Source organism: Cervus elaphus, chromosome 20 (assembly GCF_910594005.1).
Source record: "Cervus elaphus chromosome 20, mCerEla1.1, whole genome shotgun sequence".
In the NCBI taxonomy this organism is placed as follows: domain Eukaryota; kingdom Metazoa; phylum Chordata; class Mammalia; order Artiodactyla; family Cervidae; genus Cervus; species Cervus elaphus.
This window is the reverse complement of record NC_057834.1, coordinates 41,356,061-41,378,610: the sequence shown is the minus strand read 5'-3', so window position 1 is coordinate 41,378,610 and position 22,550 is coordinate 41,356,061. Positions and strand designations below refer to the sequence as shown.

At 40.9% G+C, this 22,550-nt stretch overlaps 1 protein-coding gene across 5 annotated transcripts; it reads right to left on the bottom strand.

Moving 5' to 3' along the window:
• Window positions 1–1,048: 1,048 nt before the first annotated feature.
• On the bottom strand, window positions 1,049–9,144 carry LOC122677627 (hornerin-like). Of its 5 annotated transcripts, none has more exons than XM_043877815.1 (4): window positions 9,089–9,144; window positions 7,882–8,041; window positions 3,585–6,486; window positions 1,049–3,536 (listed from the first exon to the last, which is right to left on the bottom strand). In XM_043877815.1, exons 2-4 carry the CDS (start codon window positions 8,017–8,019, stop codon window positions 1,996–1,998), a joined length of 4,581 nt encoding a protein of 1,526 aa, XP_043733750.1. In that variant the 5' UTR covers window positions 8,020–8,041; window positions 9,089–9,144; the 3' UTR covers window positions 1,049–1,995. The 5 variants fall into 5 exon arrangements, with proteins under 5 accessions (XP_043733750.1, XP_043733751.1, XP_043733752.1 ...); XM_043877816.1 differs by having other exon boundaries at window positions 1,049–3,842; window positions 3,954–6,486; XM_043877817.1 differs by having other exon boundaries at window positions 1,049–3,512; window positions 4,179–6,486.
• Window positions 9,145–22,550: the final 13,406 nt, after the last annotated feature.

The following is a 22,550-nucleotide window of genomic DNA, read 5'->3' as shown; positions in this document are numbered from 1 at the left end:
TTGGTGCTGTATTCTGTACTCCCTCCACCCCTGCCTCAGGTATATCTCATTAATTTTAATTGTTGTATAGAATTCTAGTGTATGGATATATCACAATTGATTTATCTATTCTTCTGTTGAACTTTTAAGTTATTTGCAACATTTTTTGACTCTCGTGTCATCGCCAAATTCCTTCCTAAGTGGTTACCAATGTAGATCTTCATTGCTCAGCATCCTCTCCAATGTTCTATGCCAGAATAATTTTTTTGTAACCTGACTGGGATGAAATGATATTTCATTATATCTTAATTTTATGTTTCTCTGAGCGTTGTTTTAAAAATGCCACTTGGCTGTTAAAATTTCTATTTTGGTGAACTATCTTTTTATAAGTTTTCCTGTTTTTCCCCACCATACAAAGAACCATCACCATACAAAGAACTTATAAATATCAAATTAGGGGAAGAACTGACTCATTTGAAAAGACCCTGATGCTGAGAAAGATTGAAGGCAGGAGGAGAAGGGGACAATAGAGGATGAACTGGTTGGATGGCATCACTGACTCAATTGACGACTCTGAGTAAACTCTGGGAGTTGGCAATGGACAGGGAGGCTTGGCATGCTGCAGTTCATGGGGTCACAAAGAGTCGGACATGACTGAGTGACTGAACTGAATTGAAGAAATTGCCATACTATTTTTCAAAATGAATATGTCATTTTACTATTCACCAGTAATACCAGCTCTTGGTATTGCCCACATTTTAAATTTTGGCCATTCAAGTGTTTGTGTGGTAGTATCTTATTATGTTTTAATTTGCATTTCTCTGATGACTAAGGACATTGAGCATCATTTCAGATGCTTATTGGTCATTTTGTTTGGTAAGTGTCGAATCAGATCTTTTGCTCATTTTAAAACTGAGCTGTTTGTCTTGTTTTTGAATTAAAAAATATTTGTATATTCTGGGTTATTTGTGAAGGACAGGGTCTTGGACAATGACTATTTAAGTTAGTTTCTAGTATGACCACCTGTGTGTAAGAGTGAACTGAAGCAGAGATGAGACAAACCTCAGTATTTCATCATCATTATTTATTGTCAGTTTTAATGCAGTTGGTTATTTGAATCCAGAGACTTGAAACAAATATGCTACAGTCAAACTAAGAAACTGTAAAGTAGTGGCTGACAGTATTTTGTTCCATTGCTGTATAAATGATATTTTCCTCTGAGGAAGGCCAGTGAACTACAGAGGTAGTTTGGAGCCATTGTGTTTTCATGCTCTTATTCTTCTAATTTTTTTTTTTAACCTGGAGAAAATTCTTAGTAGTAGGGGTCAAAATCTTTCTTGCTGAAACCAAGTCAGAGCTAGCATTTAGTTCCTTCAATCCTTCATCCCTGCCCTTTAAGAAAAAAATGCTCTCACTCACAGGTTAGGGAGAAGCATCTGGTGCCAATTTTTAATGCCTCTTGTTAGTTTATTCATTAAAAATGCAGCTAAGAAAAGGAGCTTGGTGGTTTTGATAAGCAAAGATGTTATCAATGCTACATATTTGCTTTTAGGGTCTTTTCTGACACCACCCATTGTGGAGCATACAGAAAATTATGGTCCATGTTGCTATAAGAGAAGCTTTGGCTCCAGAACTGGTAACACATTTATTATTTTTTGCTCTTTAGAGATGAAAGATTAGTTTTGGCACCATATGATGAGTAAGGAGCTATCAAAAAGACACCTCAACTAAACCCCAAGCTCCTTAAATGTTTTGCATTATTCTTCTGAATTTATTTTCATACATCATTTATTCAACTCTGTATTTCCTAGCAAAGTAGTCCCCATACCCTACATCCTTTGGAAGGAACAAATAACAAGGAATTAAGTACAGTTACATGTTTAAAAGGAAAGGACAGAAATAGATATATCTACTTTTAGAAAGAAGTTTTGTAATGAATTGCTTGTATGTAAGTTTCATATTTTTAAAAATACTACTTGAGTTAGCTTCACTTCTATTTACTATTCATCACTTGAATTAGCACCTCTGTTCTTGGACATACTCATAGAGTGGAGTGCTGCTCCGTAACTTGTAGAAACTTGAGTTTGTGTCTCTCCCTCCATAGTGACCTCCTTCTCTCTGGTAATATTTGCCACCTTGTCTATTATCCTCCTTGCATATTAACAATGTATTGCTAGTATTAGATCTAGATTCTCCATAGGACGGTGTAAACTGTCTAAAGCCACAACTTGAGGAGCTTTCCTCTTGTCTATAGCTACCTCCTGGTTGCCCTTCATTACAGTTTGAATATCTGTAGCCAGATTCCGTTTGACCCTGGCTGCATCCTTGGCTTTGTTGCCTACATGTTTCCGATTGTCCACAAATACTCTCATATCCATCAGACTTGCTACTTGTTGGGCTGCAACTCCTACTTCTTTCTTTTTGACTGTACCCTGACCATTCCTGGCTGTTTCTTCTTGATTGATTGGGAGTTGAGCCTATTTGGGGTCTACTATACCCACCATGAGTTCCACTTGAACTTGACCTACATCTCCCTTGTAATTCATATTGCTCATAGCTAGAACACTGACCAGATCCAGAACCACATTGTCCAGAGCTAGATGAGTGACATGAACTAGTCCCAGGCTGTTCAGAGGTAGAACACTGACCCAAGCCCGATCCATGTTGACTCTGGGTAGAACATTGACCTGAGCCAGATCTGTGTTGACTGTAGCTAGAAGACTGACTCCATCCAGACCCAAATTGGCTGTGGCTAGAGGACTGACTTGAGCCAGTGCCACACTGGACATGGCCAGAAGACTGTCCTAATCCAGACGTCTGTTGACTACAGTGAGAAGATTGACCTAATCCAGACCCACATTGGCCATAGCTAGAAGACTGACCTGATCCAGATATCTGTTGACCATAACTGGAAGACTGACCTGATTCAGATCCACCATAGCTTGATGATTGTCCTGAAGTAGACCCATGGTGTCTATATGTAGAGGACTGACCTAAGCCAGATTCATGTTGACCAAAGCCAGATGACTGTCTTGAGCTAGAACCATGCTGACCAAAACTAGAAGACTGACCTGAGGCAGATCCATGTCGTCTGCGGCCAGAAGACTGACTTGAACCATATTGACTTGAGCCATGTTGACCATAGCTGGAAGACTGACCTAAGTTAGATCCCTGTTGGCTGCAGCTTGATGACTGTCCTGAAGTAGAACCATGTTGTCCATAGCTAGATGACTGACCTAAACCAGAGCCATGCTGACCAAAGCCAGATGACTCTCTTGAGCTAGAACCATGCTGACCAAAACTAGAAGACTGACCTGAGCCAGATCCATGTTGGCTGTGGCCAGACAACTGACTTGAGCCAGATCTGTGTCTTCTGTGGCTGTAAGATTGACCTGAGCCATATTGACTTGAACCATGTTGACCATAGCTGGAGGACTGACCTAAACCAGATCCATGTTGACCAAAGCCAGTTGACTCTCTTGAGCTAGAACCATGCTGACCAAAGCTAGAAGACTGACCTGAGCCAGATCCATGTTGGCTGTGGCCAGAAGACTGACTTGAGCCAGACCTGTGTCGGCTGTGACCAGAATGCTGACTGTACTGACTGGAGCTATATTGACTTGAGCCACATTGACCATGGTTGGAGGACTGACCTAAGTTAGATCCCTGCTGGCCACAGCCTGATGACTGTCCTGAAGTAAAACCATGTTGCCCAAAGCTAGAGGATTGACCTAAGCCAGATCCATGTTGACCAAAGCCAGATGACTCTCTTGAGCTAGAACCATGCTGACCAAAGCTGGAAGACTGACCTGAGCCAGATCCATGTCGACTGTGGCTAGAAGATTGACTTGAGCCATACTGACTTGAACCATGTTGACCATAGCTGGAGGACTGACCTAAGTTAGATTCCTGCTGGCCACAGCTTGATGACTGTCCTGAAGTAGAACCATGCTGTCCATAGCTAGAGGACTGACCTAAGCCAGATCCATGTTGACCAAAGCCAGATGACTGTCTTGAGCTAGAACCATGCTGACCAAAGCTGGAAGACTGACCTGAGCCAGATCCATGTCGACTGTGGCTAGAAGATTGACTTGAGCCATACTGACTTGAACCATGTTGACCATAGCTGGAGGACTGACCTAAGTTAGATCCCTGCTGGCCACAGCTTGATGACTGTCCTGAAGTAGAGCCAGATCCATGTTGTCTGTGGCCAGAAGACTGACTTGAGCCAGACCTGTGTTGACTGTGACCAGAATACTGGCTTGAGCCATGTTGACCATAGCTAGAGGAGTTAGATCCATGTTGGCCATAGCTTTGTGACTGTCCTGAGGTGGAACCATGTTGTCCATAGCTAGAGGACTGACCTAAGCCAGATCCATGTTGACCAAAGCCAGATGACTCTCTTGAGCTAGAACCATGCTGACCAAAGCTGGAAGACTGACCTGAGCCAGATCCATGTCGACTGTGGCCAGAAGACTGACTTGAGCCAGATCTGTGTCTGCTGTGGCTATAAGACTGACTTGAGCCATATTGACTTGAGCTCCGTTGACCATAGCTAGACGACTGACCTAAGTTAGATCCCTGCTGTCCACAGCCTGATGACTGTCCTGAAGTAGAACCGTGTTGCCCATAGCTAGAGGATTGACCTAAGCCAGATCCATGTTGACCAAAGCCAGATGACTCTCTTGAGCTAGAACCATGCTGACCAAAGCTGGAAGACTGACCTGAGCCAGATCCATGTCGACTGTGGCCAGAAGACTGACGTGAGCCAGATCTGTGTCTGCTGTGGCTATAAGACTGACTTGAGCCATATTGACTAGAGCCATGTTGCCCATAGGTAGAGGACTGACCTAAGTTAGATCCCTGCTGTCCACAGCTTGATGACTGTCCTGAAGTAGAACCGTGTTGCCCATAGCTAGAGGACTGACCTAAGCCAGATCCATGTTGACCAAAGCCAGATGACTCTCTTGAGCTAGAACCATGCTGACCAAAGCTAGAAGACTGACCTGAGCCAGATCCATGTTGGCTGTGGCCAGAAGACTGACTTGAGCCAGACCTGTGTTGACTGTGACCAGAATACTGGCTTGAGCCATGTTGACCATAGCTAGAGGAGTTAGATCCATGTTGGCCATAGCTTTGTGACTGTCCTGAGGTGGAACCATGTTGTTCATAGCTAGAGGATTGACCTAAGCCAGTTCTATGCTGATTAAATCCAGAAGACTCTCCTGAGCCAGACCTGTGTTGTCTAAAGCCAGAAGACTGACCTGAACCAGTCCTTTGTTGGCCATAGCTAGATGTCTGACTTGATTCAGACCTATGCTGGCCATGATTAAGAGATTGACTTGATCCAGAACTGTGTTGGCCACAGCTGGATGACTGACCTGCCCCAGATCCATATTGACCACAGCTAGTAGAGTGACCTAAGCTAGGTCCATGTTGGCTACAGTTTGGTGACTGTCTTGAAGTAGAACTAGGCTGTTCATAGCTAGAGGATTGACCTATGCTAGTTCCGTGGTGACTAAAGCTAGAAGACTGACCTGAGCTAGATCTATGTTGTCCATAGCAAGAGGATTGACCTGATCCAGATCCATGTTGGATACTGCTAGACGGGTGTCCTGAGCCTGACCTGTGTTGGCCATAACTAGATACCTCACTCGAACTAGAAGTAGAACAGTTTCCTTGTTCTTCACAATTTCCTGATTGATATCCTTCATTTGATTCATGCCATCTCTCCTGAGAAGGCTGGCCTGAGCCATAGCCATGACCATAACCAGTAGGCTCATTTGAATTTGACCAGTGGCCTTGTCCTCCACAACTCCCTGAGATGAATCCATGATGCTCCTTACTAGGTGACTGGCTTGATTTTTTCTTATGTTGTCTATTCCCCACATATTCATTTGAGTCAGACCAGTTTTGATCAGAACTGAAAGACTGATCCTCTGAGTGGCTCACATGCCCTTGTTCTCCATAAGTGCCTGACCAATTTCTTGAGTTTGATCTTGTTCCGTGGTTGCTTGAATGAGTATAACCAACTTCTTCACTCCTAGACCTTTTGTGCTGATGAGAGCCATGCTTGTTTTTCTTGCTACCCTTGGAGTGGCCTGAATTTGACTCCCTCCTTCTTTCCCTAGAGCTTTGCCTGTCCCCAGAACTAGACAAGCCTCCTTGATGCCCAGTTATTCTGGAGCTGGACCTAGACCTGTGTCTAATGCTACCTCTCGAACCTCTGGAATGGGAATCATTCTCTCCTTCACGCCAACTTAAGTTACTGGAAGATGATTTTTGCCCTTCATCCTCTTCTGTTTCACTCTGTTCCTCTTGGTCCTGGTGACTGTGACCTCTTTGCTTTGACCCTGAAGCTTGGCAGTAATCTTTGCTGACGATTTTATTACAGGCCCGAGTCAGCTTGAATATCATCAGAAGATACTCAGTAAATTCTACTTTCTTGTTATGGTCTTGATCTAGATTTTGCATGATGATATCTACAGTGTCTGGATCATCTGGATTCTGTATAGGAACAAAATACAAAAGGAAGCTCTGTGAGTGTGCAGCACACACTGAGCTAACCAATTGAAGGAAGACTGTAGAAATGTGAGTGCTTAGCTTAATTAAGTGGAACTCAGTCTCATAGTCCTTTAGGCTGGACTGCCCTATTCTGGGCAGAAAGAGAGAAAGTAATATGCAATGAAGACCTAGAAGAGGATGCAACTGGGTATGACAAGGAACAGGGAATTATTTTTTAAGGAATGGATCAAATGAATGTGATTAGCTAATTTATAAATAATAACAACCACTGGGGTTCAAGGATGGTTAATGAGAGGAAGTGATGTCTTTTGAATGATAGGCTGGATTAGTCAAATAAAGAGGTGGGGAAAGGGGAGGGGAGAAAGGCTGTTGCAGACAGGGAACAATATGAACAGAGAGCTGGAGTTGAAAGGAAGCATGGCCCATACAAGGAACTGAGAGATTCGGGATTGCTAAATGTGGAGTCTCAATAGTCAAGAGATATGGCTGGAGAGATAAATCAGGACTAGATCATGCATTTTGAGTTGTGTTAAGGAAATTTGGGATTTCAGAGCTGGGAACTGTGAAGGATTTTGAGTTGAGTTGTGAAATGATTTGATTTGCATATAATGCTGAGCTTGGAAGTAGAAGGTGGTCTGAACCAAACGACTAGTAATAGTGATGAAGAGAAATGAGCTGTTGAGAGACTGTTGGTGAATTTTATGGGGGTTGGAGGGTGGAGGATCCTGCTGAGAGAGAAAGCCAAGAATGGCACCAGATTATGCCTTGGTTGAAGAGGAATAAGGAGTTTAGAGGGGAAGATGATGAGCTTTGCATCTGGTATCAAATTTAAGACCTCCATAGGAATCCAAATATATTCAGTACACAGCTTGATTAAATGAATTGAAGATCAAGAGCTAGATCTAAGTTTACAAATATTTACTCCTTAGCTAACATTAGAGGGTAGTAGTTACTTTATTTTATGATTTAGGAGTAACATGCTAATTTCCTGAACTCGGAAGAATTATTATGCCAGAATCTCAGAAATGGACAGTGGTCAGGATATCTGAAGAAAGGCAAAGAAAGGGAAGAAGATAAATTTCATCTATTTTGAAGTTTTTCTGAGAACCAACTCAGTTTCTTTCCAGAAGAATTATTCACACAGGACATTATTTAATCCATGGATTTTCCCCTATTGTTTAGTAGGATCACTTCCCTTGGACATGTTATGGAAAAATTATGAATCAACTTTTGACCTTACTGCAAGCCTGTGCTAAACTCTGTTCTTTATCAACAAGTAGGAAAAGTCCTCTATGGGTTTGACATCTATGACAAAAAGGTAGGAAGGGGTGATGAAAAGAATTGCAGCTGTGTTCAGTCCTGACATGGAGTTCTTACCTTCAGAATTTGACCAAACTCATTTTCCAAAAGTTCTTTCAGTTCTGCCTTGTTCAACATGTCACACTCCCCATCCTGGTTGGCATATTGGTAGAAAATATCGATGACAGTAACAATGCTTTGTAGGAGTTTTGACATCCTTTTGTAAATTCAAATTAACCTAGAGGGAAAATAAGGACAGAGATCCACCTATTATTATCCTTTTCTCATGTTTAAATAGATAAGTAGAGTTATTTGTAATAATTGTGCAGCATTAGTCAGCCATAATTAATTTCATCCTGTCATAATCAAGAACCAATCCAGAGTTGAATGACTGGTTCAACCCATGTAGCAAGAAAGTGATGTAATTAGGAACAGTGTCTCTTCTTTCTACACCTGAATTAATGCAGCAGCAATCACTTTCTGTTTCTGGCTCCCTGCTTCTACCAGGGATAATTTTAAGAGCTTTGTTGTGGAGCTATAGGAATACTAGGTGCTCTAGTCTGTCCACTTCCTCAGTTTCTCTCCAGATCCAAACCCTCACTCTAGGGAAGACAACCCCATCATCTTTGTTTGTGCTTGACTCTACCTGAGAGGCACCAGGACTCACTTGGATGCTCAAGACTCTAGGCCAGGGGAAGTAGACAAAGTAGGCAAAGCCAACCAGTATGGAGCTAGGGGCTGTTGCTATGAGGCTCAGCTTCTGTTTTTATTATTTAAGCAGGACTGACCCTCAGGCTTCAGGCTTCCCAAGTGGTCTGGTGAGTGGTAAAGAATCCTCCTGCCAAAGCAGGAGACCCAGGAGACGTGACTGCAATCCCTGGGTCAGAAAGATTCCCTGGAGGAGGAAATGGCAACCTACTCCAGTATTCTTGCCTGGAGAATCCCATGGACAGAGGAGCCTGACAAGCTACAGACCATGGGGTAGCAAAGAGTTGAGTGTGACAGGATGATGAGCATGACTCTCAAGCTTTACACCAAAGAGAAAAATCTCAAAGGAGGCAACTGTCCTGGTGGATAACTTGAGCCTTGTGATCTTTAAGGAAATGACCCCAAAGAAGGAGGTACTACTCGTCTCAGTCTTCACTTTCCTCCTCAACAAAGTTAAACTTGCACCAAAGTTCCCCCAAGTATGTATATTAAAAAGGATCCTGGTACCCAGAGCTTGTTTGCCTTAGAGCATGTCATGGATTCTCATAATTTATACCCCTAAATGCTCCTCACTTACCTGGTTCACCAGAGGAACAAGTAGGATGGAGGCTGAAGTAGCTTACAGGGTGCTGCTAGTGGGGATAGTGGCCTTTTTATAGAAGGAATAATGGTCTATCTTAGGGAGGAGCTGCTCTCTTTGAGATGTCCTAATTCATTCCCAGACAAGTCCAGTTCCACCTCCATCTCCACCTTCTCACTTCCTCACCCACCCACCTGGGATTGCGTTAGCAGTTCCCAAATCTGGGCTAGTACCAACCCCACCTGCCAGAGACCTCTTTGCTGTTCAACAAGGTTGAAGCATAATGTGTTGATAAGGAATTATCAACTTTAATTGAAGTTGAATGGAGTGTGTGCAGGGACATCAGAGACCAAATGTGGATAAATCATGAAATCTGATCTTTAGAAAGAACCCCGAAGGTGATCTAGTCAAGCTGTCTTTTTTAAACTTGTTTTCTTCTATAAAATTCCAGCCAAGGTGTCACCCATAATATTATTACCTCTTGGAATGGATAATGGCTGCAGAGGCTCTTTTATCTCTTTACTTAAGTCTGTTTATGAGACCTTAGTGTGTGCATGTGTGTGTGTGCTAAGCTGCTCAGTCATGCCCAGCTTTTTGTGATCCCATGCAGTGTAGCCCACCAGGCTCCTCTGTCCATGGAATTCTCTAGGAAAGGATACTGGAGTTGGTTGCCATGCCCTTCTCCAGGGGATCTTCTTGACCTAGGGATCGAACCTGGGTTTCCTGCATTGCAGGTGGATTCTTTACCGTCTGAGACCTTAGTGGCCATTCATAAATGCAACTTTCACTCAAGCAGTATCTAACCTTGCAAACAAATCCAAGCTCTTTCTAGCATTGGTATCCAGAGTTCCTCATAATCTGGACTGCGGCCACTCTGTAACCGCATCTGTTTACTCCCTATTCTTTGTGCTCAACCAGTAATTAACTTCATAAACATTCCTGAATGTATCATACTATTTCATATGTATATTTTGGAATATTTTTTGTTGTTATCTGCTTGGCAAACTGCTATTCATTTTTGAACCTTACCTTTCATATTCTGTAGGAAATCTTTCCTGAACTACTTGAGAGAGATATATAATTTTGTCCCTTATTCATAATTTTAACATTAATCACACACTATCATAGTCTTTTAAAATTGTCTTACTATGTAATTGATATTTAATAAAATTAGAAAATATAGATAAATATAGAATGGTTAATGAAAATGCATGTACTCTTATTGCCCAGAAATAGCTGCCGTTAATTAGTTGGTGCATATCCTTTCACACACACACGTATATATTTGTCCGTGTGCCTTTGTCACTTCCAGGCTATGAACTCCTTAGAACAGAGAACACGCTTTATATAATCCCTGTGTCATTTGGAGACACAGCACATTGGTTGGCACATAAAGGTCCCCATAGATGTCTGTCAAATTGAATTGAAAGAGGAGTAAGGCTCATGACTGTAGTGATCTGCACTGATCTCTTCTCTTTTTTCACAGGTTAGGGTCTGCCCTCTCTCCTCCTCTGTTCACTTCAGAGGACATGATTTTACCTGGATATAAACCAAATCTTAACTGAATCTTCCTTTACATTAGGAATCGTCCCTGAAGACTTTTCTCTACACTCTGTCTGTTGGAAATGTATAGCACAAGTCTCACTGAAGCTGGGTGAAGTGACACAGACTTACAACTTACACAATATGATCATCAGGGATTGGGAAGGAGTGGTAGCAACTATTGGGAAAGGATAAATTATATGATTCCAAATTCAACCACTATTAGGCTGCATGCTTTGTTCTAAGTGATACTCAGAGGGCTGCAGAGTCAGTATCCATTCTGTGGCCATGTTTCCTTTGGATGCCTGATTTGGACCAGGTCGTCATGCTTCATCAGAGGTGTGACTGAGACTGTGGAATTGCAGGGGAGGTGGAATTTGTTGAGGGCTAATTTTCCACAGGAGCTGGCTGTCATCACAGAGGGAAGAAAGCATGGTGGGTGAAACACGTTTCTGGGGCCAGGGCTCTCCTGCAGGAGGGGTTGGTAGGCTTTTCTGTAAAGGATCAGGTATTAAACATTACAGGCTTGTAGACCAGGTGGACTTTGTTGCAACTACTCACCTCTGTTCTGGTAGCATGAAGCATCATAGATGATGTGCAAACAGATCAGTATGGCTGTGTTTCAATAAAACCTATTGATTGACTTGACCCTTAAATTTCATAATTTCACATGTGACACATTTTTTTTTTCCAACCCTTAAGAGTGTAGAAAGCATTCTTTGCTTGTGTGCCATTTTTAACAAATTGGTGATGCCCTACGTATGGCCTGTGGGCTGTAGTTTGCCTCCTGCTGGCCCTGTTCTGTATTTGCTTGCCAAGAAAGCAGAGGAGAATCTAAAGGGAAGAGAAGGGCTGGGAAGTGTGGGACATCGGAACCACAAACAGTTGGGAGAGAAAAGTGTGTCTGTCTGTGAAAGTCAGCATACATGAGGTGGCAGGAAGGGGAACAAGCTGATTGTTCAAGGGTGGTAAATTTTGACTTGATATAAGGGAGAAACTTTTAACATCTGTGTTGGCTGAAAGTGCAGTGAGCTTTTTACAAAGTAATTGCATTTATTGTCAGGGGTATTAAAGGAACTTTCATGTATCATGTAGCAGTTTTAATCCTTTCAGTACTTTATTTTCTGATTTTCTTCCAAAATCAACAACCAGTATTTGATGAGCTTTACTTCTCAGTTTATTGTCACGAGAAAACAGGCATGGTCAGTGCCTTTTGGCCTCTCGTCTACCTTTTGAGAATTACTAATGTAAGAGTTGGAATGATTGTCACAGAAGTCCTTTCTAAAACTGAGATTTGTGATTTTACCAGAGTAGGTTCTTTACATTAACAGGGTGGGCATGAAGTCCCTTTCCCCCATCCACCATCAGTTTGGTTGTTGGTTTTCCCCTTGGAGGTGACCGGATTCAGGAGAAGAGATTTCTTAAGGTAAGTGACATGTTCTAGGTTTTTCAGTGCCTTATGTGTTGGCAGAAGAAAAAAATTACATTGCCGTTTATGCCAAGCCCGGTGCTCTGTGCCCTTATGTACTTCATTCTATCAATCCTCACAGCAACCATATGATGTGGGTAATATTACCTCCATTTTTCAGATGAAAAAACTGAAGTTCAAAAACAAAACTCATTTCCAGTCACTCAGTTATTAAGTGGAGAAGGAAGTTTCAAACTCAAATTTGTTTCTTCCTAAAAATAGCTAGGGAATGGGGACTTTTTTTTTCTTTTATTGGAAAAGAAAGGATGTGAAGGACAGTTCATGAGGACTCTAATTTTAACTTAAAAAAAACCAACCAGCAAACAAAAAGACCGGTGAGGATAAACAGTGAGTTTTCTTTCCACCCCTGTTCAGTCACATTTTCACCCTTGTCTGCAAGGCGCACTGTTCCTATAGCGCCATCTGCTGAGTCTGATGGAAATGCTAGGGAAAGCCTCCTTGTCCTTTCTTTTACCCTCAAATCCTCAAGTAATTTCTGGGCGTTCTTTAAAGTTTAGTGTCTTTGAATGAGGAGACTGTGTAAAAACAGGGGAATAACAGCAGAGAGTGTTGCTGGTCATGATTAGGGGATAAATGGAATCAAAAGAAGTCAGCTGTAATATAAAACTGGCCAAGAAGCCTTTCCCCTATATTCTCCCCAGGTACAGGGTTAATTTGTTCTCTTATCTCAAAAGAATAAAAAATGGATCTTATATAATTTTAAAGCTTTGTATGATGTGTTGATCTATCTCTAAGCTCCAGCTCCAGGCCCTGGAATATCTCTGCTTGAGAACTGACCTTCTTTTTCCTATTCTGTCTCAGTATTCTCTCTTTTTTTGGCCACCTGATGTGAAGAGCTGACTCATTGGAAAAGACCCTGATGCTGGGGAAGATTATGAGATGGTTGGATGGCGTCACTGATGTGATAGACGTGAATTTGAGCAAGCTCCGGGAGTTTGTGATGGACAGGGAAGCCTAGTGTGCTGCAGTCCATGGGGTTGCAAAGAGTTGGATACGACTGAGCGACTGAACTGATTCTCACTTTTCTCCTTGAAGTCCTCACAAATGCTCCATTTACTGGGAATCCAGTGCTCATTTTCACTTGTATCCTCTTATTTATTCTGTCGATATCTTTCACTAGTGTGTTTCCATCTCTTTAACTTGCTATTTGATTCTCTTATTGACATGTCCATTTATAGCCTGTGTCCCTTAGTTCCTCACTATGTGAGGCTTTTGCATGTAGACCTGGTCCATCAATGTGGGCAGGTGAAGGAGGGTGATTGGGAGTGCTCCCTAGGGATTCTCCAGGTGTTACAGAGGTGGCCCAAAAGACCTGCTAGCATGGGAGACAGTAGAGGGGTTGCTGGAACTTCAGGTGTGGGAGGGGGTAAGCTGAGACCTTGGTCGTTGGGAGTGAGATCCAGAACCTTTGTCTTTTAGTGTGTGTGTGTGTGTGTGTGTGTGTATGTGTGTGTGTGTGTATGTGTGTGTGCGTGTTTTAGTGAGGGTGGAGGAGGGGCATGGGGCTGGGGAAGGGCAGAGGAAGATGGAGAGGGACTGGAAGAACAGAGGAAATGTAGTGAATCTTTTGAGTGTGAAGCTGATTGGGCCTTTCCTTTCTGACCTTTTCTCTTCCTACTTGCCCTCTCCTCATAGACTCTGCTGCTTAGAATCTGAAGCCCCACTGCTTCCTTGTTATTCTCCAGAACCTTCACGCACCCTCTTTCCTTAGGAATTTTATTTCAAGAATGTCTTCCCTCAGCCTCCACTTGGCTTAATCTTTTATCTCCTTCAAGTCTTTGCTGAAATATCACCACCTCATAAGGCCTCCCCTGCTTGTTCTATCTGATCCATATGTCTAACATACTATGCTATGGTTGGCTTATTTATTGTGTAGGGTTTTGAGCAGAGGAGGCATGATCTGACTCACTGCTGTGCTACTTGACAGTAGGGAGATGAGGTTAAATCAGGAAGGTCAGTGAGGTGAGAGATGAGGGAATGGGAGTACCAGTCTTCTGGCTTGGATGACTGTGTTGTTATCATACACACTGAGAAAAGTAATGCATGAGAAAGAGAGGGCTTGAGATGGGAGATGATGAATTGTCATCTAAGTTATCTCCATCATCTAATTCTTTCCACCCCTTCATTACTCTGCTTTCTAAGGGAGCAGTGAGCACTCCCTACCTCTGATTTCCTTATCTTCTATTTACTTGTCAACCCTTTATGACCTAAGTTTCAGGATATTTTTAAGGTTCATTTTCCAGTCCTGTAAATGCTTTTGTTCTGCAAAGTTCCATCCTTAGTTCTCAGCCTGTCTGGATCAATTTTTTTTTTAACCGCTTACAAAGTTAGATAATGGATAATGAATAAGGCAAGACATAGTGTTTATACTTCTTATTGGCAGCTTTTATGCAGTTAGACAGTCTGAAACCAAACACTTGAAACTCCTGTCTATAAACTCAAGGTATTGCAGTCACAGTGATCTGATGATGCTGTAAGACCTAATAGGTCACCTTTGAGTCACATATATTATCAGACTTGGCAGAAACTTCAAAACTTCAGTGCTCATATTTAACTCTTATTGAATCCTGTAGTTGATGGTCTTCCACCTCTGTTAGATTCAGAATGATCACTGGTATCAAATTAAGTTTATAACTTATTCTTGAGTTTAGTTCAGTTTAGTCACTCAGTTGTGTCTGACTCTTTGCAACCCCCATGAACTGCAGCACACCAGGACTCCCTGTCCATCACCAACTGCCAGAGTCTACCCAAACCCATGTCCATTGAGTCGGTGATGCCATCCAACCATCTCATCCTCTGTCGTCCCCTTCTCCTCCTGCCCTCAGTGTTTCCCAGCATCAGAGTCTTTTCAAATGAGTCAGCTCTTCGCATCAGGTGGCCAAAGTATTGGAGTTTCAGCTTCAGCATCAGTCCTTCCAATGAGCACCCAGGACTGATCTCCTTTAGGATGGGCTGGTTGGATCTCCTTGCAGTCCAAGGGACTCTCAAGAGTCTCCTCCAACACCACAGTTCAAAAGCATCAATTCTTCAGTGCTCAGCTTTCTTTATAGTCCAACTCTCACATCCATACATGACAACTGGAAAAACCATAGCCTTGACTAGATGGACCTCTGTTGGCAAAGTAATATCTCTGCTTTTTAATATGCTATCTAGGTTGTAACTTTCCTTCCAAGGAGTAAGAGTCTTTTAATTTCATGGCTACAGTCACCATCTGCAGTGATTTTGGAGCCCCCAAAGGTAAAGTCAGCCACTGTTTCCATTGTTTCCCCATCTATTTGCCATGAAGTGATGGGACTGGATGCTACAATCTTAATTTTCTGAATGTTGAGCTTTAAGCCAACTTTTTCACTCTCCTCTTTCACTTTTATCAAAAGGCTCTTTAGTTCTTCTTCACTTTCTGCCATAAGGGTGGTGTCATCTGCATGTCTGAGGTTTTTGATATTTCTTGAGTACCTAAAATGAAATCCTCGCCTTCCTGCCTTACCTGTTGACCTGAACTCTGAATGATTAGAAGCAGATCCTGAGTGATCAAGCCTAGGCTTGTTGTACTTTTAATCCCAAATTTCAGTGACTGGAATCAAGGCTAAATGTTCTGTTCTATTGTGTTCAGACATCCGTAGTCATATTTAGCACTTCTGTAACTACCAGAAGTGCTGCTGTTTGCAGTTACAACCCAGATGCTTCTCTTTGTCTCCACTAATGACTGTCTGTATGTGATTAGACTCATATTGGCCTTGGTTTGACTTGTCTGTCTTCTGAGTGTACTATCTTCTGCCTGATTATTACTATGCCTAAATTTTTCATGGAAAGACCTTGTTGTATACATTGTTCTTTTGGCTTTGGATTCTGACTGCTTATGAGTAGATAACATTTATTTATGACTAGACCCTGAGTTTCTAACATTGTCTTCAGAAATGTTCATGAATGGATCTTTTGGGGAGTTATTTTTTTGGGTTCTGTTTGTCCATGGCCCCTAATCACATTGTCTATAGGTTTATAACTTGACTTTATCTTTGAGTCTCCTTTACCACTTCTATGGAGAAGGAAATGGCAACCCACTCCAGTATTCTTGCCTGGGAAATCCCATGGACAGAGGAGCCTGGCAGTTTAGACTGAGCACTTCACACTGTAACGAGATGCAACTGTGGACACCTGAAATGCCTCTGAAACCGTTTCATTGTTTGGTAACACTGAGGTGGACTATGGGAAGTAAGTGACTGTCTATTCAGTCTCCTGATTGTCCATTGTCACTGGACTGAGTAAAATTAGATCTTTACTGTTTGTTTGTACTGAATCTAGACTGCAGAGGTGAGGACTGTCTGTGAGAAGTGTCTGGAGCTCCCTCTTAAATGACTGTGGCTGGGTCTATGTCTTCTTGTATCGGGCCCTATATTGGGCCCGGATTCTCCATGTATATATTCAAACTGCCCATGGACAGATGTTTGTCTTGAGGATCTAGCACTATTTTATGATTGTCTGTGGCTAGAATCTTGTTTGTCATTTTGCCAGATTTTGATTGTTTATAACTATACTCAGACTATTCATGACTTGATGCTGACTGTCTATCTCAGTTTTCTGATTGTCTTTCACTGTAACTAGATTGACTATACCTGGGCACCACTGTCTACTCGCAGTGACTCTGGACTCTGTAGGTAATTGGCTGTGAGACGATCCTGAATGTCTGGAACTCTTTCCTAACTAGCCATGCTTGGATACATATCCTCTTATTGCTGACCCAGATTTTCCTGCAGAGACCCAATCTATTCAGGACTAGTTTTTGGGCCTGTTGAGATCTTGACCATCTAGAGTTGTTTCCTCTTTGACCGTGGTTAGAGTGTTGTTTTCCTCTTGTGCTGGATCTCTGTTGCCTACGGCTATACTTAGACTGGTCATGCATGGATGTTGACAATTCTTCTGAATCTTCTGATTGTTCTTTACTGTCACTGGACTGACTCTAGCTGTACCCACTGACATCCTGATGGCACACCAAGGTACTGGGTTTGACTCCCTAGTAGATGTGTAGAGATATACAGAGAAAAGCAAAAGGTAGAAGTGTAGAATTCAGTTGTAGAATTGACCTTTAGTGGTCAAGCAAAGCCAGCCAAGCATACCCAGAAGTAGTGATAATGAGGCAAGAGAAATCCTTGAGAATATGGTGTCATGGAAGCCAGGAGGATTCAGGAGGAAGAGGTCAACTGTGCTAAATGCTGCTAAGATATCAAGCAGTAAAAATGAACATTCAGTTTGGCACATGAATGTTACCCAGATGCCTTTTTGAATTTCAAGGTGTTTGTAGGCTTCAAACTTAACATGACCAAACCAGAGGGAACCATAAAAGGGACCACTGTCTATCAACTTAGTCAGAGTAAATTGTTAGAAGTCATCCTTCATTCATCTTTTCCTCATCTTCGGTGTACATCAGCAAATGCTTGACTTTCCCTTCAAAATACCCTCCACTCATCTCCTTTTTTCCATCTTTACTGCCACTAGCCTAGTCCCAGACCACCATTTCAACTATACAGTGAAATTAATGTCCTTCTTTCTTACTACTTTATCCCACGATCTACTTTCAACACAGTATTAGCCTAAAGTTTAAAAATATAAATCAAAATGTTGCTTTCCTATTTAAAATACTGCGAGAACTTTTTTGTCATACTTAGTTGATGGCTTCTTACTAATACTCTGTGGTTGGACCCCCATCTGCCACTCCATTCTCATTTTGTACCTCTATTCTCCCTTCTGTCACCATGCTAAAGATACACTGAGCTTTCATCTCAGAAGACTATCATGTCTTTTCACCTGTACCTTCCTGAAGACTTTGTTCTCTGACTTGGTTATTGATTCTTTGTTCTCCACATAGCTGACTTCTATTTGTAATTCTGGTCTCTGCTCAAAGAGACCTCCTCAGAGTAACTCTCCTTCCTGCCTAGATACTCTGATACATTTATTTTCTTTGAGCCTAGAATAGATCCTCAATCAGAGTAGGCACCTATTAATACCTGTTGCAAAAGTGAACACATGAATATATTCAACTATGTAGAGTCTCCCTCCTTCATTTTTCCTTAGCACATGTTCATATTGCATCCTTTGCACACTTAGCACATTGTTCTACATATAGTATTAATGTACTAAATTATAGTTAACATTTTATGGAATTGTCTTATATGTGGAAAGTGATCTTTGTGAGGATAGTTTATTGATTTTTTTTTTTAGTTTATTGATTTTTGTATCTCCACAGCTTATTCATCTTTGTATCTCCAACATGTATGAAAGTACCTATTCAATGGTAAAACTCAATAAATACTACCTGAATAAATGGAGTCACTGAATTATAATCAGATGAATTGAATTAGAATTTAGCCATTATTAATGTAGATAATAAAGAGTCATGGGATTGGTCTCCTGAAATCAGCTTCTATCTTACTAAAGATTTATCTAAATTTTCATGTATCCCAAAGATTTTAGGAGGACACAAGAGTTTCTTGCATCTTTATTTATTTATTTTTAATTTTTTTTCATTTATTTTTATTAGTTGGAGGCTAATTACTTCACAACATTGCAGTGGGTTTTGTCATACATTGACATGAATCAGCCATGGAGTTACATGTATTCCCCATCCTGATCCCCACTCCCGAACCTCCCTCTCCACCCGATTCCTCTGGGTCTTCCCAGTGCACCAGGCCCGAGCACTTCTCTCATGCATCCAACCTGGGCTGGTGATCTCTTTCACCCTAGATAATATACATGCTGTTCTCTCAACACACCCCACCCTCGCCTTCTCCCACAGAGTCCAAAAGTCTGTTCTGTACATCAGTGTCTCTTTTTCTCTTTTGCATATAGGGTTATTATTACCATCTTTCTAAATTCCATATATATGTGTTAGTATGCTGTAATGTTCTTTATCTTTCTGGCTTACTTCACTCTGTATAATGGGCTCCAGTTTCATCCATCTCATTAGAACTGATTCAAATGAATTCTTTTTAATGGCTGAGTAATATTCCATGGTGTATATGTACCACAGCTTCCTTATCCATTCATCTGCTGATGGGCATCTAGGTTGCTTCCATGTCCTGGCTATTGTAAACAGTGCTGCAATGAACATTGGGGTGCACGTATCTCTTTCAGATCTGGTTTCCTCAGTGTGTATGCCCAGAAGTGGGATTGCTGGGTCATATGGCAGTTCTATTTCCAGTTTTTTAAGAAATCTCCACACTGTTTTCCATAGTGGCTGTACTAGTTTGCATTCCCACCAACAGTGTAAGAGGGTTCCCTTTTCTCCACAGCCTCTCCAGCATTTATTGCTTGTAGACTTTTGGATAGCAGCCATCCTGACTGGCGTGTAATGGTACCTCATTGTGGTTTTGATTTGCATTTCTCTGATAATGAGTGATGTGGAGCATCTTTTCATGTGTTTGTTAGCCATCTGTATGTCTTCTTTGGAGAAATGTCTGTTTAGTTCTTTGGCCCATTTTTTGATTGGGTCATTTATTTTTCTGGAATTGAGCTGCAGGAGTTGCTTGTATATTTTTGAGATTAATCCTTTGTCTATTGCTTCATTTGCTATTATTTTCTCCCATTCTGAGTGTTGTCTTTTCACCTTGCTTATAGTTTCCTTTGTAGTGCAAAAGCTTTTAAGTTTCATTAGGTCCCATTTGTTTAGTTTTGCTTTTATTTCCAATATTCTGGGAGGTGGGTCATAGAGGATCTTGCTGTGATTCGTGTCGGAGAGTGTTTTGCCTATGTTCTCCTCTAGGAGTTTTATAGCTTCTGGTCTTACATTTAGACCTTTAATCCATTTTGAGTTTATTTTTGTGTATGGTGTTAGAAAGTGTTCTAGTTTCATTCTTTTACAAGTGGTTGACCAGTTTTCCCTGCACCACTTGTTAAAGAGGTTGTCTTTTTTCCATTGTATATCCTTGCCTCCTTTGTCAAAGATAAGGTGTCCATAGGTTCGTGGATTCATCTTTGGGCTTTCTATTCTGTTCCATTGATCTATATTTCTGTCTTTGTGCCAGTACCATACTGTCTTGATGACTGTGGCTTTGTAGTAGAGTCTGAAGTCAGGCAGGTTGATTCCTCCAGTTCCATTCTTCTTTCTCAAGATTATTTTGGCTATTCGAGGTTTTTTGTATTTCCATACAAATTGTGAAATTATTTGTTCTAGTTCTGTGAAAATACTGTTGGTAGCTTGATAGGGATTGCATTGAATCTATAGATTGCTTTGGGTAGTATAGCCATTTTGACAATATTGATTCTTCCAATCCATGAACACGGTATTTTTCTCCATCTGTTTGTGTCCTCTTTGATTTCTTTCATCAGTGTTTTATAGTTTTCTATGTATAGGTCTTTTGTTTCTTTAGGTAGATATACTCCTAAGTATTTTATTCTTTTTGTTGCAATGGTGAATGGTATTGTTTCCTTAATTTCTCTTTCAGTTTGCTCATTGTTAGTGTATAGGAATGCAAGGGATTTCTGTGTGTTAATTTTATATCCTGCAACTTTACTATATTTGTTGATTAGTTCTAGTAATTTTCTGGAAGAGTCTTTAGGGTTTTCTATATAGAGGATCGTGTCATCTGCAAACAGTGAGAGTTTTACTTCTTCTTTTCCTATCTGGATTCCTTTTACTTCTTTTTCTGCTCTGATTGCTGTGGCCAAAACTTCCAACACTATGTTGAATAGCAGTGGTGAGAGTGGGCACCCTTGTCTTGTTCCTGATTTCAGGGGAAATGCTTTCAATTTTTCACCATTGAGGGTGATGCTTGCTGTGGGTTTGTCATATATAGCTTTTATTATGTTGAGGTATGTTCCTTCTATTCCTGCTTTCTGGAGAGTTTTAATCATAAATGGGTGTTGAATTTCATCAAAGGCTTTCTATGCATCTATTGAGATAATCATATGGTTTTTATCTTTCAATTTGTTAATGTGGTGTATTACATTGATTGATTTGCGGATATTAAAGAATCCTTGCATTCCTGGGATAAAGCCCACTTGGTCATGGTGTATGATTTTTTTAATATGTTGTTGGATTCTGTTTGCTAGAATTTTGTTAAGGACTTTTGCATCTATGTTCATCAGTGATATTGGCCTGTAGTTTTCTTTTTTTGTGGCATCTTTGTCTGGTTTTGGAATTAGGGTGATGGTGGCGTCATAGAATGAGTTTGGAAGCTTACCTTCATCTGCAATTTTCTGGAAGAGTTTGAGTAAGATAGGTGTTAGCTCCTCTCTAAATTTTTGGTAGAATTCAGCTGTGAAGCCATCTGGTCCTGGGCTTGTGTTTGCTGGAAGATTTTTGATGACAGTTTCGATTTCCTTGCTTGTGATGGGTCTGTTAAGATCTTCTATTTCTTCCTGGTTCAGTTTTGGAAAGTTATACTTTTCTAAGAATTTGTCCATTTCATCCAAGTTGTCCATTTTATTGGCATAGAGCTGCTGGTAGTAGTCTCTTATGATCCTTTGTATTTCAGTGTTGTCTGTTGTGATCTCTCCATTTTCATTTCTAATTTTGTTAATTTGGTTTTTCTCTCTTTGTTTCTTAATGAGTCTTGCTAATGGTTTGTCAATTTTGTTTATTTTTTCAAAAAACCAGCTTTTAGCTTTGTTGATTTTTGCTATGGTCTCTTTAGTTTCTTTTGCATTTATTTCTGCCCTGATTTTTAAGATTTCTTTCCTTCTGCTAACTCTGGGGTTCTTCATTTCTTCCTTCTCTAATTGCTTTAGGTGTAGAGTTAGGTTATTTATTTGGTTTTTTTCTTGTTTCTTGAGGTAAGCCTGTAATGCTATGAACCTTCCCCTCAGCACTGCTTTTACAGTGTCCCATAGGTTTTGGGTTGTTGTGTTTTCATTTTCATTCATTTCTATACATATTTTGATTTCTTTTTTGATTTCTTCTATGATTTGTTGGTTATTCAGAAGCGTGTTATTTAGCCTCCATATGTTTGCATTTTTAACAATTTTTTTCCTGTAATTGAGATGTAATCTTACTGCACTGTGGTCAGAAAAGATGACTGGAATGATTTCAATTTTTTTGAATTTTCCAAGACCAGATTTATGGCCCAGGATGTGATCTATTCTGGAGAAGGTTCCGTGTGCACTTGAGAAAAAGGTGAAGTTGATTGTTTTGGGGTGAAATGTCCTATAGATATCAATTAGGTCTAGCTGGTCCATTGTGTCATTTAAGGTTTGTGTTTCCTTGTTAATTTTCTGTTTAGTTGATCTATCCATAGTTGTGAGTGGGGTATTAAAGTCTCCCACTATTATTGTGTTACTATTAATTTCCTCTTTCATACTCGTTAGCGTTTGCCGTACATATTGCGGTGCTCCTATGTTGGGTGCATATATATTTATAATTGTTATATCTTCTTCTTGGATTGATCCTTTGATCATTATGTAGTGTCCTTCTTTGTCTCTTTTCACATCCTTTATTTG

Bases quoted from the DNA above. Each gene is read 5' to 3' on its own strand.
- LOC122677627 (XM_043877814.1), bottom strand. From the start codon at position 8,019: ATGTCAAAACTCCTACAAAGCATTGTTACTGTCATCGATATTTTCTAC. The intron at 6,487-7,881 runs GTAAGAACTCCA...GTTCCTATACAG, and splicing joins AGTTTGGTCAAATTCTGAAG to AATCCAGATGATCCAGACAC.